At 40.4% G+C, this 18,359-nt stretch overlaps 1 protein-coding gene across 1 annotated transcript in view; it reads right to left on the reverse strand.

Annotated features, from left to right (window-relative positions):
* Positions 1-229: 229 nt before the first annotated feature.
* The window catches only part of LOC121880067 (allantoinase-like), a gene marked incomplete in the record, with an annotated part of 111,930 nt that continues 93,800 nt past the window's right edge, over positions 230-18,359 (reverse strand). Inside the window, 1 exon segment of the mRNA XM_042387073.1 lies at positions 230-3,205. Within this exon segment, the coding sequence (XP_042243007.1) occupies positions 3,047-3,205 (159 nt within the window).

Below are 18,359 nucleotides of genomic sequence, written 5' to 3' on the forward strand. Positions count from 1 at the left end.
CCCAGGCCCTAATGTGTGTCATTGACCTGTGCCCTGGTGGGCTAATCCCGTAAAAAAAAAATCATCATCATCATCATCATCATCCTCATCATCATCAACATCAATCTCCATTTATCAGTATGGGACAGAGATGTTGCACCACTCCCCAACATCACTCTACGGAATTTATATCAAGACGATTGTCTTTCCTCATAGGAAGCATACACATAGGATGAATAAGAGCACCAGCAAATGAAATAACTACGATATATTTATTAATAAGCTCTTGATAATGTATCTTATGATCAACAGATTTAAAAACACGAATTGAAACAGTATAAAAACCACCATATACTATATGTATTACCAATAAAAAATTACTCCACAGAATACACTAATTATATGATGTATGTAAAAAAGGGCAGAATATAAAATGCGAAAATTTATGTAAATACTGATAACTAAGGTTTACATGTTTAGCAGACAAAGCAAAATTAAAAGCCGTACCAGAAACTAATGACATGAGCAGGACGGAAAACAACTGCTTATACAATACAGTATGCATCTCAGTGGAAGACACATCAATAACCACTGTCCTCTACTAAGAAAAATATCATATAAGCATGATTAATAGTACAGTAATCAAATGTTAGTATACATTCAGGAGCTTGTACATACCAAGTACCTGCCAAAAATGTGTAACAGATAACAGACCAAAAGTCTCACTGGCTAGTAAACTAACAATGGCAAAGAGGAAAGGAAAAAAATCTTGGTTGACTAAATGAGAGTAGTAATTAATGTTAGAGAAGTCCATATAGAGTAGTGAGTCCCTTTCTAGGATTAAGAGTGTTAAGGGGTTGTTGAAATACGTGGGAAATGAATCCAAAGGCTTGAATTTTCATCAGTTTGAAGCACAAAACCTCACTGATGACAAATGCCTTGACCGGTTCTCCAAATTTTCTGGCAGAAAATAAGACAGCACAAAATTACTGCTATAAGGAGAAATTGCATGCAGCCTTGGTTCTTAACTCTGAAAAACAGCTTAGATTAAATTAGTATTTAAGACTTGTGATTTGCCCTATATATCAGTCATTCATAAATGACCAAGTGATCCCTCCCTTGTTAACAAACAAATTTCCTATGATGACTGAGAGTTACCTCGTGATACAAGTCACCAGCAATATTGAAAATGAGGGACATAAAACAACAACAAACAAAATTCATTAAGAAAATATTGTAATCCTTCTAAGGAAAACTGTCTTGCCATAATAAACTTTGACTAGTGCAAAGATAGAAACACTGGCACTTATCTATCTCTTGTAAGCATAACTGGAGATTAGAAGAGATAAATCTACACCCACACTGTATAAATCTGAAGGTGAATTGATGTCAAAATTGAAATTGCGCATTCTAACTGGAAAGATTAGCACTTTTATGAGTCAATGACATGACATCCTTTTGTGTTTAAGGTTAATTCCTAACTCCAAGGCACCTTCATCACTTAATTTATAGGGAGAAGGTATAGCTAATCTTTTGATGAATTAAAACAGAGTCTGTTAGGCCCGAATTCAGAACAGTGATCTAAAATCGCATGAAGGTTTAAACCAAGGATCGAGCGAAGATTGAAGATTGTTGGTATTCAGAACGCAGGCTTGAGCCAACTCAAAGATTCAAACCGCGTTAATCCAGCCTGGAGGCAGATTTGGCAGTCACTCCTTCAAGCGAGTCAACATGAATTTTGACAGAGAGCGCGGTTTTCGGTGATATCATCAAATTGTAAGTTTTATAGAGAGAAGACTGATGGTAGATAGGCAGAATCCTATCAATTTTTATGATAGCACGGAATTTAAACAACAATATAGGTTCAGCAAGGGAGATTTCCTTGATATTTTCCGTGATATGGTGCATCTACTTGATAGACCTGTTGGCTATGGTTCATCTCTACCTCCCATTCATCAGCTGATTCTTCGCAACGAATAGTTTCCAGGTAAGAAAGATTCTGGTTACTGAATGAGTTATGGTAATGTGTTACAACACTTTCGTGTTTAGGGTCCATGAGGATCAAACGGGTAAATGTAAAGAACGCTGACAGTTCTGTATTTTAGTGTTTTTCTTTCGGGAAAACTATTTTGATGTATTTTCAATATAATTGAATCAATTCTGAGTGCATTTTGATTTTAATGTATTAATAAAGAAAGGATTTTTCTTTACATTACTAATCAGGGGAAATGTGGGGTTAAAAAAAACAGAAAGAAACTTAACCTAACTGAACCTAGCAAGGTTACTACGCCCTGAATTGATTCATCCTGCTTTGGTTATGAATATCGACACCTGTCCCAGATTATATCTACAATTTGTATGTAATTGTTCTTCCTCTATGAATTTCTTTGTTATCATAACAACATAGCCACGTTGTAACACAGTACCATAAATCATTATAATTTGATCATAATTTGTTTGTAATTATAGTAATAAAAATAAGTTTTGATGTGCAAGGAGAGATTTCTCCTCCTCCGTGAAAACTCGTCGAGTCATAGTTGCCGCCATAACTTGTAAACATTACTCTCGATGGCGATTGGCTGTCGTAATGATGCAGATGAAACGTGATTGATTGGAATTTCAGGGTTCGAATCCATGCTCGTAACTGAAGAAAATATAACAGATTACCCAATCCGGGGTTTAAGCCGATGTTCTGAATATGGGTAATCCACTGCAGAAAATCTCGGTTCAAGGAATCCTGATTAGCATGCCTCAGCCGAGCTCAAATCCCAGGCTCAAACTACCGTTCTGAATTCGGGCCGAGAGATTAGTTTTGATTTTAACACCGGAGACTTAGTTGATTGCATAATATACAGATTTCTTAAAAGATTTGTTTTAGCTGATACATTATCCATTTTTGTGTTCTCATATAATGATTATTATTTATTAAAAACTTCTGCCACCAGTTCCCTGTTAGTAAAAAAAATATGATAACCAGAGCAAACAAAAGTTCCGTGTTCCCTATTCTGATACAGGTATTTACACAACAAGCAATGACTTCGTATAAGGATTTTAAGAATCTAGATTTTCACTCCTGTTTAGAATTTGACATGAGCTCAACTGAAGGAAAGACAAAAGTGCCCTGTGGTTCACATTTGCAGAACATTCCATCTTCAAATATCACCTTTCCATGTAAGACTGTCTTGTATACTTTACCTTTTAGGGTCTTGCCAACATAGGGTGTTATCTGCAAAAATAATATTCTTATGATAAATTCTGCAAAACAAGCAGTGGTAACAGGTATATCTTTCACCATTATGTCCTGCTTAGCCTGGTCACACATGAGAATGGCGTCATCAAGTATGACCTTACCAAACATCACAGATTTACTCCTATGCAGGAATGCCTCACTTTTCGCAACCCCGTTTATCAGCAATTGATGCTTTAAAATCCCTATTCGATATTTGCAAAGCATACCCCACTTATTCGTAAATGAAAAATTACGATACCCTACAGTAATATTTCAAACCAGGGAGGGGAGAGGGGGGGGAGGGCTAGCCACAGCTTTCATATTTTAACGTAAGGCCTGTTTCACACAAGAGCGCTTTTTTTCACGCCTAGGGCTTGCGTGTGAAAATTCACTAGTCGGAGACACTCAACCCACACTTGTACTTGTACTTCCAAACTGCGGCGGCAGAAAAATACACCAAGCGTTCTAGAATTCTTCGTACAACGAGTATGTTTTTCCCACTCATCAGTTGTGGTGCATCTATGGTAGGGGCTGGAAGTGCAGGTGATAACTTTTGTCAGATGCAGGCAAACTGAAGCGTAAAAATCACGCCCATGTAAACACATGCTTTCTCCCATACAGAGCAAAAACAAAATGTAAAGTAGGCCTAAGTAAAGCCCGACGTAAAGAACATGTGTGTGTGTGTGTGTGTGTGTGGACTTGGCGGGTTGCCAACCACCTTATTGGACCAACTTTAGAGTAGCGTTGTTATTTTTAACTTGTAATTTCAGGTAGATATAGTACATACTTGTATTAAATTTATTTGACTCGGTTTTATGTCCAACCAATTGTTCATACAGAATGTTTAAAAAAATGATTATCATAAGGCCAAAAACAATCATTTCTTATGTCCGCAGTAGTTAGTGTAAGATCGTCGGAGAGGAAAGGGGAGAGCGGGAAGGGGGCACAGGGAAGTGGGTTCACCGAAGTGGGTGGAAGGTGCAGCCTGAGGATGGTGGTAATCACAGGAGTATGGTGTGGGGAAGTGGTAGTAGGGTGTGGCGTGAGAGTGGTGGTGATCATGGGAGTGGGGTGCGAGGGAGGTGCACCTCCATCTCGGTCCATCTTAAAAAAAACAACTCGGCCCATCAAATACCAACTCGGACCATCTCGGATAACCAACCTTTAACTAAAACATTCTACCGAATGTTTATATCACCGTCATAAAATAAAACATTTATTACCTTTCCTTTAACTAAAACATTCTACCATATGATCGTGAAAACTCGTACATAAATGAATTACAGAACTGAAAATGTCATCTTGGACTGACTTGCCACCAGCATAGCGGTCCTGGCAGAGGGTCTTCGGCCTTGTCTGGAGGTTCTTGTAAACTCGTTTTTGGCGCTTCCTGGTAATGATTTTTAAACAGTTTATTCAGCCAGAAGAACACAGATACAACAGAGTCGATTCTTTGATGATACAACGGCATGGTCGTTGAGAGAAGGGGTATCGCCTTTGATGATGGATTAATTGGATTATGTGACCTCGCATGAGGTGACCTAACACAATGTACCCACAGAGAGCGACCTCACTTTACCTGGAGACCTGACAACGACACCCAATGCTTGTCAAGTCACAAAGTCGCCGACTAACCTGACTGACATGTCAGCCGGTGCGCAGGTTAGGTCCAAGGCGGGCGGGAGTCATGACGTCAGGTGAACCACTCTGCCTGCGTCTCCTTGTACTTGACAAGTTGACCCCAGTCTTACCGGGCCATTTGTATGTACTATCGTGCACAAAAGTCGTGTCCACTACCCAGCCACAGTGAGGTTTCGAATAGCCTTGAGTCTGAAGTTTCGAAACAGCTGGGAGAAATGCTATGGTCGGCCAACAGATGTCGCCCACTGTAGTGTGTGTGGAAGGGGGGGGGGGATAGAGGAGGTGGGGGTTAGTCTAGTAGCAGGCTGTGTTTAGGTGGAGCATAACATCGTGAATTCCGCAATCACTGATAACAATAAGAATGTCATGAAGATAGTTAATATGATTAAGCACGGTGAGACGTGTAACGGGTAAATAAAAGCACTACAACGACAATATCTCTGCCGTTCATGGCTACGACGCAAAGGGACCGATTGCCGGAAGTTGAGCCACCAAGGCTGGCGCCACTCCACACCAGGGGAAGGAAGTGATGTTGAACATCAAACATGCCGAGGTCTCTTCCTACCATTGTCGTCACCAACAGGTAAGTCATGACACCGTCAACATAGCCCATGTCGTTCTTATCCCATTGCAGGGTGTCCCATTACGACAGTGAGATATTTGTAGAGGTGAAAGAATATTTGATATTGGTTGAAAATCTTCTATACACATAATCATTTTTCGGTTTACTTTAGGCGAGGTGGCTGTAAAAAAAATTACGTAGCGAAAAATTTTGCCATGTTATATTTTTTCTTTCTTACCAATTGCAGCCATATCATGCGCCAAGGTTGCAATCCTTATTGGTGTGTGGATTACATAAGGCCTATTAATAGCGTGAAACCCGTTTGAAGATACTGTTATGTTCCATAACCTGCATTAAACAACATCATACGTTCACGAGTTCCAACCCGCGCTTCCAGCCTTCCCCCACCCCACCCACCCAACTATTAAACCTCACACTTGAGCATCGTGGCAAACTACACCTAAAACACTAATCGACCATTTATTCTCCCCACACTACCCTCTACCATCCCCACCCACCCTCCCTCCCCCACCCTTCCATCCCATCACATTACCTTCCCTGCATTCCCAACCCTCCCCTATTCTCCCACCCATGGCGACGAATTGACTTACTGTAATGAACACTACAGAACCGACGACATGGCCCCTTGTATTTAGAGTTAAAACTCACCAACAAAGGTCAATCCACGTGAATTTGAACCGATTAAGAGCAAGGCGACAGTGTAGAACACCCACAGCACCCCCTACCCTAACCTAAAATCAGCAGCCACCATGTCTCTATCTCCATCCGTTTCTCTCATCTATAATAAAAAGTGTAACCCTACCAGAAAAAATAAATCAATGGGGCCCTCCAAACAAATTAAAGATGAGTGCACCCCACCCAAACAGGGATGGGCCTACTTCTTTCGCTTCTTTTTCCACATCCTTTCCTCCCTCCCATCGCCCCAGTCACCCCAACCTACTACCCAATACTCACAGTAAGAAGGTCACACATTTTCTTTCCTCCCAAAAAGTCTGTCTGTTTAACCTACATTCTTTTCACCATTAAACTTTCTTCCCCTTCCTATATTTCTATCGCCATCGGTATCTCCCGCCCGACTCGCCATTTGTAATGTATGGTTTTGTGTAATTGTAAAAATCCACCTCACAACCGTTAAACGTAAACCGAAAAATCCATATGTAGCAGAAAACGTTTTATATATCAAACCCTAACGTAATGTAAATCATTACAGCGTATGTAATCTGGGACGAAATGTCATAGTTGAAAAACGTCAAAGAAATATGTGGAAGCAGTGGAAACCATATTTTGATTATCGGCGAGGCTAACCACTCATAAAAAATTGGGTTATTTGACGATTGGCAAAAGTCCTGGGGAAATGAACCAACAAGTCATGAGCTAAAATGACTGTAAATCATCAATTTATCCTTGTCACCATCAAACAATCTCTTCCTTGACGTCACAAACCATTCTGAATCGTCTACATCTGGGCATACGCGATTGACGCATGGCCAACTCCATGTCTTCCCCAAATGGTACCCACATATATGCTTATGCTGCAAACACAACAATAATAGTCCAACATATTCTCATTGAATGCTCTATTTATAATCGGTATCGAACAAGGTGCTTCACTAACCCCTACAATGTAAGATATTTTAGCAGAGACCCCAAAAATCTTCCCTAAGTTCAGTTTTTGACCTTTTGAAATACTGTAATCTCTCCAAACAATATAACACTAAATTATAGACATGTTAAATATATGTTAATCAATCCTCTGGCCAGCCTCATATGAGAGAATCAAATGGGTGTCAGTGGTCTGTTAAACTAAATCTCAGATGATGATGATGACGGCGAATGTTCACTCCTACGGTCGCAGGGTGGTGAGGTTTAGGGGAGGGGATCCACGGTGTCTACTCTGAATACATTAAATAGAAGGTTTCTTTGCCAGATGATCCAAAAAGATTTTACTCAAACGCTATGTCAGAGTATAATACTCTAACCTAGGTGTTACTAATACTATTAATTTACTCTAGTATAAATGCCAGCATCAGTTACTACAAATAATATTACTCTGTTATTTCAGATATGCCTGCAGGATGAGCAAATTGCTTGGCAGTGATTGCTGAGCGAGGCCAAATCATTTGGCGTTGAGCCGGGGGCAATTGTGCCGAACAACGCTGTGGGCGAAAAGGAGCACCAAGACGATTAGGAGGTATCCGCCGGTGGGAGGAAGAGGGCCCAGTGGAGACGAAACTGAAGCAGCTGCAATGGTACATCCAATGCGAAAATCAGTGGCGGCTACAAGAAATCTGGGCGTCCGCCATCACATGACGACGAGACGCCGACCTTCATGAAGCCGGGATCGACTGCCATATTCCAGCTCACAAAGGGTGGCTTACACCCACTCAAGGCGAGTGTTGACTCCGCTTGCATTGGAACACCTTCCACATAGAGAAGAACATCGAGAACCATTATATTTACTGATGAAACGGTGTTCGACTGCGGGAGCCGAAGCAAGGCAGAGCTGCGGCCCTCAGAGAAACACATTCAACATCGTGCAGTGAGAGGGTAGGGGTGTCAGTGTCATTCTGGGGGTGGATGGGCAAATGGGCCAGGTGAATCCGGCCAAGATCACGGCTATTTCACTGGTGAGCAGTGGCGTAGACATCCTGAGCAAGTGCTAATTCTAAGAACTGGGCTTGGCGAGTAGTTCTAGCCCCCCACACTATCAGGCTGGTTCAAGACAACAGTCCCATTCATACCAGCAACATAGTGCGCAAGGACTACCTCCAGGATCAGCCCTTGAAATTGGAGGCTGTCGATCAGCCAACATTAGGGATGTGATACTAATCAGATTGAACATATTTGGGCCATGATGAAACGTGATTGGGATATTGGGGAGCAGCTAATCCGCAGCAATAGAGGCCAAAGCTGACGTGTGAGAGTATACGCCGACGACCAGGTGTGCTCTGAAGCCGGGCTTTCCACTCCATCCCCAATCTCCCTGATGAAGTCCTGAATGCAATGATGGCTGGATCAAATACTAAGATGTGGCTGGTGTATTGTCGGATTTTATATTGTTTGACTAGTATTGTTTGTAAATACAATTAATATATACAACTCACCTACAGTGTTATTCCTAAATCCACATGTTCCAATAGATGTCTTAAACTATATTGCATGAAAATCTATAACAAAAGTAACTTATCAGCCACAAATTATGTATTGTGTGGTATACAGTGATCTGTATGACACGTCGTGGAGTGTGTTGTCTTAAAAACACAATATAATTATATAGTTACAATTGTCACCATTGAAATGCTCATGATGTTCGAAGAATACAGTATTAATTTGGTAACTGGAAGAATTGAACAGTCACCATTGTCTGAATACTATTATACAATATTGATAATTTTTCACTCCAATTTTTTAACATAAGTATATAATTATATAATATTGCATATTATCACAAATATTTATTACAAAAGGATGGGGTGGAATATACGAATATTACCATAATCTCTTTTGTCGGAATAATGATGTAATCAGACGTGGTCGCTGAGTAAACCATTGACCAAGGCCTCACTCTGATCCCGTATATTCAATTTTATCCTTAATATATTCCATTCTTTAAAGTATCATTGTGACCTGAGCAACAATAAGCACCAGGGCACTGCACCTGTTCCATGAATTCGTAAACCATGAAGAAACAATCAAAGACAAAACGAAGTTATAGTTGGCTACTGAAATTATGGTGGTATAAATAAATAAACTCTGCCTTCTATCCACCCCCCCACCTGTTGGCTGACCATAGCATTTCTCAGCTGTTTCTGGAAACTTTAGACTCAAGGCATTTCTGAAACTCACTGTGATGGTAGTAGACACGATTTTTGCGAATGAAGTACACCACTGTCTGAAGCTTTAACTTTGAGAATATGACAAGAATTTTGCATGCAACCTGGCATCTTATTAATTTGTGCTGTCACCTATGAAGACAAAGTCCGACACTTCAGTCCACGGAAAAGTTTGCTGTGATATCATTATATGAAATGGCCACGGTGAGTGAATGGAGTTAAGACAAAGGTAAGGATATCCTATATAAACCTCATGAGAAAGTCCAGGTTGTCATGCTAAGTGGATTTCAGTAGGCAATTGAAGCAGCCAATTCTTTTAAGAAATTGATGTCCCATATATACAAAAAAGATCTTATTAACTTGATAGAAGAGAGCTTGAGGCTTGGTGGTTACCCTGCCGTTACAATGGTACGACTAAGGGTCCAGCAACCTTAGGATGTGAAAAGAATTCTGACATTGATTCCCATGGAAAGAAGGAAAATATCTCCAAACCCCTGAGTGCTGATCGATATATTTGTGCTTGTAGACGTGTTGACCATTTGTTTAATTTAATTAGGATAATTTTCGATTCAGGATTTAACCTAAAAGATGGAAGCTTTCATGTCTCATTCTATTCGGGAAATGGATGACAGCAAGATATATTATGGTTTAGCATACAAACCAAGGGAAATGCATTTATAAAAGTTAAATAACAACGACAGCGGGTTATTTATGCAGTCCAATTATTGATAAAAAACAAGCCTCTAGCTCATCAAAATATCTTGGAGAAAAGAGGACGACTGAGAGTAGAAATTGAAGGAAACTGCTGACTTCATAAATTCAGTGGACGAAATGGCTCTGAAGGCAATTAATTTGTGAAAACCAATTCTTAATGGATTTGGAATTAATTTATGACCAAGTAAATGTTGTTCTACATAGAATACTGAAGTGGTGACAATGAGAGTAAAAACCCGCAAGTTTGTAGAAAGGTATTATCATCTCGGTCACTTATAGGGTTGTACAAATGTCTAAAAGTCTTTTAATCTTTAATCTACTCTAAAACGTCATGGATTTGTTTAGACAAGACTTTCTCTTGTAAATCCATGTTGAGAGTCGTAGATTAATTTGCTTTCTCTAAATGAGATCGGATGCTATTTGCTATTTGCTCTGTATCCCTTTTTGTCATGGGCACTACATTTGCCTGTTTCCACAAGTCCGGCAGAACTCCCGAGGCCAGCTATATGCTATATGGCTTATGGTTTTTGCCTTGCTTTCCTGTCTTTCTTTCCTACATATAGCTGGTCTACTAGCTGGGAAGACTGGGGACTGCACTCGATTGTACACTGCTCTGAGTGCGAGCGAGGCCATGACACAAGGCCACGTGAGATCCCCATAACCCATGACACCGCAGTGAATGGGCTGCTACAGCATCATGTAGAGATCCTTCATAACATCAACTGTGAGGCGGTTATTACACCACGAGGTTCTTTACACCACCAGGAGGCAGTAATTACACCACGAGGTCCTTCATAACACTCATCTGTGAGGGTTAATTACACTATAAGGAGGTCCTTCATGAGGGAGAAGGCTACACCACGTGAGATCCCCTCATAACACCATTCAGAGGTAAACATGGCACCATGTGAGGTCCCTCATAACACTCCACATCTGTGTGTGGGAATTACACCACGTCAGGTTCCTCATAACACCAGCTGAGAGAATTACTGCACCACGTCAGAGCTCCCCCCAATACCGTTCAGGGAGTCACCACACTGTGTTTGCTGTTCAACACCCCAGCACACGTACTCCACGTGATATCTGCATCAAAAAACAAAAATTTGTATGTTCACTGTATGTTCCTTTTTTCCTTTATATTGTCTAAGTATTATTCTACTGCCTCATTTTATATTCCTGCTAATATTGTACCAACAAAACCATTATAATGTAGAGTGTTTATATTTATAATTGGCCATTGCAATAATTATAGAAGGCGAATAGACATTATACTGAGTCTCTTGTCCTATTGTTCCACCTTAATACAAACCCATGTTGTACTGCTTCTCCCTTATCATATTGGCGTATATCAACACCACTGCAAAATATGTATATACTTATTATATAAATGTAAAAAAAAAACGAAAAAAAAAGAAGGGTATCGGGCAGCAATGTGGTAACATCCTGATATCTTCATCACCACCACAAACATGTGTACTATTCCAGATGATACTAAAATGTTACACGAAGCTCACAATCAGTCCCTCAGGTAGTGTCCTGCCCAGCAGGACACTCCAAAGAGGGGTCAGAGGAGCAGGCGGAGAGTGTTGTCTCCGCGACTATTAGGGTCATACTACAGGAAAGCCACTCAGGTGTGTTGCACCTACCATGTTGGAGGAAGCTGGCGAGGAAGAGAGGAGGCAGGATGGTGTAGTGCCAGGAGAGAAAGGCAGTTGTTCAAACCAGCCCAGTGGCAAAGCCGTGGTAGTTGGGGAGAGCCAAGTGAGGTTCTCAGATAGGATTTTTGTGCAAGAGAGGTAAATGTGACTACAAAAAGCTTCTGGGGAGGGAATATTAGCAGAGAGCTGAAAGTGATAGATAGGGGTTTGGTTAGGGAATAAACAAACCCAGAAAGTGTGTCTTAGTGTAGAGGTAAATGACACAGGGTGTTAAAGAGAGCGAGGAACCTTCAAGAGTGTATAGGGAGTGGCGCTAGGAAGTTGCTAGAGATATAGGAAGGGATCCTGGATAGTATGTGGTGGTGTCTTGCTGAGAAGAGAAGTTGGTAAAAGAATGGCTGCTGATACAAATGCTATAAATTGCTGACTGAAAATATTGCGCAAGAAATGGTTGGGTATTCGTTGATAATTGGCACCATTATATGGGCTATGACTACCTGCACAGACGGACATGAGTAATAATTTATCCTGGCATGGAAGTAAAGACGTTGTCTGCATTCCTGAGCGTGAAATTGCTGCCAAAATGGGAGGTTTTCTCCAGTACAGAGATGTTAGGGTAAGTGGGATAAAAAATAATATAACTGAGAGCAAAATTGGTTACCAGGAAGGTAAAACAGACCGGGAAGGGTAGGTTTAAATGTATACTTCATACAAATAGTAGGAGCGCGTTAGAAATAGAATAGACTTTGCTGAGAGCGTGTTGGTATGTACCGGAGTAATGTAGACGCTTAGCAATCAAATTTTAAACCTGATGAATTGATGACAAGAACTTTTATCAGAGTAACCAAGAGGAAAAGGGTACAACCTTTTTTCACAAAGACAGGAAGGTAGGAAGGAGAGAGGGGTCAGATTGTCGTCAGATACATTAAATTGTTTTGATTAATAATTCAATAAAGGGTAGAGAGAAACTGAGTCTGCTGTATGTGTAGAAATTGCAGGAAGGAAAACTAATTTTGAGAGTGATTTACAGGCCTCTCAAGTCTTGGAAAGAAGCAGCCCAGCCCATATGTAGGAAATGAGTAGTGCAGCAAAATAGACAAACCTGCATTATGGGGGATTTCAATCAGAATATTGACTGTAGGTGACTACATGAATCTGAAGACTTCCCTAGATGCAAAAGTACAGGACAATTTTTAAACAACTAATTACAGAACCTACTAGAGGTGACAATATATTAGACCTAGGATTAACAAACAAGGAAAAATAAGTTATTTACTAAATAGGGTTAAACTTAGGAACAGTGATCACAAAGAAATCAGGTTCACCCTTTAAATTGGGAAACGAAAAATAAAATAATATGGTCGGTGTCCCAGACTCTCTTCGATCGGCGGATTATGAGGGGTTAAGAAGGTACCTAGAGAGGTCGCCTGGGGAACAGTCAAATGGGTCTCTGGTAGGAACGGTGAGGCATATATGACACAACAATTGACTGCGACTATAATATATCCACTAGTATACTACGAAAGCTTTAACAAAATATACCATACTGAAAATTAGTCAAATAAGAATGAGCCAAGGTGGATGACTGAAAACTATACCTGGAACGTAGCTGCAGGTTACATTCACCCATTTCAGTTGCTACCTGACCTAGCTTGGAAAAAGGACGTGCACCTAAGTGCCTGCGTTAGTGACTCAGAGGAATGTATGCCTGGATCGTTGTGTTGTGGGGAAGAGGAGTGGAGTGTGAGGAAAGACGACCTCCTGCCACTCTGTTGGGTTGGGGCTGGAGCAGTTGGAGGGAGTGAGGGATGAAGGCCCCAAAGGGGGAGAACGAGTTTCAGGACTGAACTCTTTCAGGTAGGTGTCCTGCCCAGTGACACCTGCGAAGGAGCACCAGGTGGAGAGTGGTTGTTTCTAAGGGGGGACTAGGGGTCAGACTCAGGAAAGCTGACCAGGAAGAGAAGAGGCAGGATGGTGGTGCATGGAGAGGAAAGGGCAGTTGTACAAACCCCGCCCAGTGGTAAGGGGGCAAAAGGGCCGGGGCATCCAGGTGAGGCTTTTAGATAGACCTCAGCAGAGAAAGGAAACGCAGGACTAGGGTGGTTTCCTGCTGGGATAGGGGCATGTAGCTGGAGAGACAAAGGGGCCTTTGCCAGAAAAGGGTACACCCAGAAGGTGTAAGCCCAGTGGGAGGCATAGGAAAAGGTTGAGATGGAGAAACTTTCAAGAGGCATAGGAGTGTTGGAGAAGATTAGAGATAGGAAGGAACCTGATAGTATGGTATCTTGGTGAGAAGAGGAGTTGGTGGTGAATGGGCTGCCGGCGGGCAATTGCTATAAATTGCCGACTGGAAAAATATTGTGCATGCAATGGTTGGGTATTCATTGATAATCTGGCGACTTTTTCTGGCGGTAACGACTACCTGTACAGTCGTGAACGGAGCACACTTGTCTCTGTGAAGGGAAGACGTTGTCTGCATCCCCGGAGCGTGAAATTACGCCCAATGGGGGTCCTGCCAGAGAGAGGCCTGCTGGCTAAAAAACGAGCAGGTCCTGAAGCAAAATTGGTTACCCAGACTAGTAAAACAGATCGACACGAACCAACCAAAATGGATGAATAATAGACTTTAGATCTTCTAGGGAAAAGAAAGAGTATATAGAAAAGTATGAAAGGCGAAAATCACTTATTTGGTTACTATCAGAACCAAACAAGAGCAGGTAAAAACAGAAATTAGGAAAGCAAAGAGAAATTATGAAATCAAGGTAGCAAAACGAATTGAAAATTAACCCCAAAGCTTTTTATCAACTGTATAAATCAAAGGTTAGAGATACAATAGGTCCTTAAAACCGTTACAGGAGAAATGACTGATGATGAGTTAGAAATGTAGTATTACAAACAGTCTTTCTCCGTATTCACAAAAAACTCTAGCACAGTTTCCAGAAGTACATAGATATATAACGACAGTATAGAAAAATGTTGATGAATATCAATATTACTAGTAACGATGCTTAAAGTAATAACAAACTGAAGCCTATAAATCGCCTGTCCAGACGAGGTATATGCTAGAATATTAAAGAATGTGAGATGAGTTGAGTAATCCATTAGCAGTTTTATTTAATAAGTCATTAGAATCGCCAGTGCCAGTAGTTTTGAAACTCGCAAATGTAGTTCCGATTTTTGTATGTGATAAATCAATAGCATCAAACCGTCCCATTAGTCTCACGTCAATCATAGGCAAGTTGCTAGAGTCAATTATTGCTACAAAATCAGCCACCTTTGAAACATTCAACTTAATTTATTCTTCTTAGCACGGTTCACCCAGACGTTCTTGTCTCTGCAAATTTGCTTAGCTTTTTCTCAGAAGTATATGAAGAGGATAATGATAAGTCATATGATATAATTTATTTAGATTTCAGTAAACATCTGATAGAGTCCTCATGAGAGATTGATAAGGAAGGTAGCAGCCATGGAATAGGTGGATCAGTATTAAATGGATTAGGTCATGGTTAATCTGTAGGAACAAAGAGTCAGCATAAATGGATTAAAGTCAGATCTGAGTGTCAAAAAGCGGAGTTCTTGGGATCTGTATATTAGGCCCTCTGCTGTTTGTTATATTCGTTAATGATCTTGATTTAGGCATAACTAGTAGGATTAGTAAATTTGCAGATGATACCAAAATGGGGGAGATATAATCAGAGTGACTTTGAACACCTTCAAAGAGATCTAGATACCTTACATGAGTGGTCAGTAGATCTGGCAAATGAATTTTAATACTGATGTAAGGTACTACAGATAGGGAAGACGAATACAAACGTTAAGTATAAACTAGGTAACACGGAAATAGACAACTCAGTTTGTGAAAAGATCTAGGTGTATTTGTTAGCAACGACTTGAAACCTAGGAAAACAATGTATTAGCTTTCTCAACAAGGCAAACAGGATTCTTGGGTTCATATCTAGGTCTGTGAGTAACGAACTGCTGACGTTATCTTGAAACTTTACCTAGCATTAGTGAGGCCACACATGGATTAGAGGTTCCAGTTCTGGTGTCCTTATTATAGAATGGACATAGATTCCTTGGAGAGAGTACAAGAAGAATGACAAAAATGATCCATAATATTAGAACCTTCCATATGAAGAAAGACTGAAAAGCTTAGGCTTATCATTAGAGAGGCGTAGAGTTAGGGGAGATATGATAGAAAAGTGGGTAAGGGATAACAAGGGTAAAATGGAAGATGTTCTGAAGCTCAGTAATAACGAAATAACTAGAACAAATGGCTTTAAATTAGATAAATTCCTGATTCAGAAAGGATATAGGCAAGCACTGGTTTGGTAATAGAGTTGTGGATATGTGGAATAGGCTACCGAGTGCTATAGTAGGATCGTGAAGCCATGTTGGGAATCATTGATCAACTTGTGCTTCTCCATGTGATTTCGAATAGAGTTTGAAATGATTGTTTCCAGTAATTTGCTTCCACAATTAATGTTAGACTGATTGGTCAGTAGTTAGAGGATAGTGATCTATCTCCCTTCTTGAAAATCAGTACTACATTCGCTATCCTCCAGGATTCTGGAACTACGCCTGTTTTAAGGACATGTTAAACAACTTTGCTAAGGGGCAAATAATTCATCGGGACCTGGTGACTTATAGCTTTAGTTTGTCTATTTGTTTGAGAACATCGTGACTAGTCACTACTATCTTGCTTAATTTATTTCCTTCGTTGGCTCATAGAGTCGGTGCCTCTTTATCATGTTTAAATTTTGGTGGTGAAAACTGTTGAAAACATTTATTCAGCTTATTGCCCATTTCTCCGTAGTTATCAGTTAGCTCGCCGGTATCGGACTGTATTGGTCCACTATCTTCTTGTGTTTTAGTTTGATACATTTGATAGAATCCTCTGGGGTTTGCTTTCGCCTCTCTTGCGATCTTTAGTTCATTATTCCTCTTTGCTTTCTTATCTCGGGTCTGAACCCTCCCGGCCAATACCTTATAACAATTGTGGAGGTAGATTTTACCATGATATATTCTCCTACCTATAGCCTCTTCGTTCAATAATATTTTTAAATAATTATTTATCCATTTAGGTCATTGTTGTTTGATCTGAGTTTCTGTATGGTATGTTCTGCCTTTGTGCATTAAGTAACTCATTATTTAAATTGTTGTGAACTCCTCAACCCCAGACCTTGTTATCAGGTCTCCTGGCAAGGTGAGGTCGCTCTGTGGGTACTTTGTGAGAGGTCACCTCATGTGAGGTCATGTAGTTCACCACGTAAGCATGATACCCTTTCTCTCAGCTGCCTCTTCAAACAGTCAATGTTTGCCCTTCTCAAATCTGGGACTTTAGTGGAATTTTCATTGTGGCTGCCCTGAAATTCTAACTGGAATCTAATTTCTTTGTTATCGCTAAGCAAGTTCGTTCCCTACCTGGACTTATTAATGAGGTTTTCTGTTTGACAGAACTAAATCGAGTATATTATTATCCCGATTGGGTTCCGGTTATATGTTGGCTTAAGAAACGGTCCTGGATTGTTTCAAGAAAATTCTCTAATTCTGAGTTACCAGTAAGGTCAATCCAATTTATTTGGCTAAAGTAAAGTCGCCAACTATACAAATTGCTATGTATTGGAAGCCCTGTATTTCATCCCAAATATGCTCATTAACTCTATCAAGATCAGGAGGTCTATATATTACTCCTGGGATTAATTTTTCCCTACCATCGATTAATTCTATCCAAATTGTTTCTGTATTCAGTTCGGTTTTTATTTTTATTTATTTCACTCAGATTATCCCTGATATAGATTGCTACTCGCCTCCTTTCTTAATCTGCCTATCGGTATGGAATAATTTGTAACCTGCAATTGGTATTCGACAGGCAACTCACGTAGGTCTAGTTTTCCATGTTTCGGTGAATGATATTAAATGGATTTTTTTTCGGTACGTGCCAACACCATGATTTCATCTACTTTGTTTCGCTTACTTCTACTGTTTTAGTAGATATTTATGTTAGTCGTGTTCTGAGTCCTCCTTGTTGCGTTTAGGTTTTAACTCCTGCCTAATTTATTTTTGCCATAATTCCTAGCACTATTTCCGTAACTTTACTTTGTTTACCCGCTCCCACTGCAGTCTCCTCCACCCCGTGCTCATATGTTCTTTAGCAGTTTAAAGATTCGACATCTTTTGAACTGCCCTCTCGAGAGAACCAGCCAGGGTTGCCACCCCATCCCTAGCATAAAGGTCCCTACTGCCGTAGAAGTTGTCCCAGTTGTCAATGAATGGGACTGAAATTGACTTGCAATATCCGTCAAGACAGCCGTTGACACCAACTGTTCTTGACAGTCATTCATTGCCAATCTCCTTCTAGGGACACCACATATGATAGGGATCCTTCCTCAACCTAATACGTTCTATAGCTGTCTTGCACTTATCAAGAAGCTTCTCACCCTACACCGCCAATATCATTGACTCCTGCACTGAGACAGATAATGGGTTTGTTCATTACAAGACAAGATATTGTCCATTCCTGTCAACTATATCCCCAGTTCCTGCAAACACACTCTCATCTTATTTTATTTTACCGCAAAAATTCTGTCCAGGTACCGAACCTGGGAATCGCCAATTAATATACATAACATACATACATACATACATACATACATACATACATACACATACATACATAAATACATACATACATACATACATACATACATATATACATACAA

The sequence above is a fragment of the Homarus americanus genome, unplaced genomic scaffold (assembly GCF_018991925.1).
Source record: "Homarus americanus isolate GMGI-L3 unplaced genomic scaffold, GMGI_Hamer_2.0 scaffold30108, whole genome shotgun sequence".
Classification (NCBI taxonomy): Eukaryota; Metazoa; Arthropoda; class Malacostraca; order Decapoda; family Nephropidae; genus Homarus; species Homarus americanus.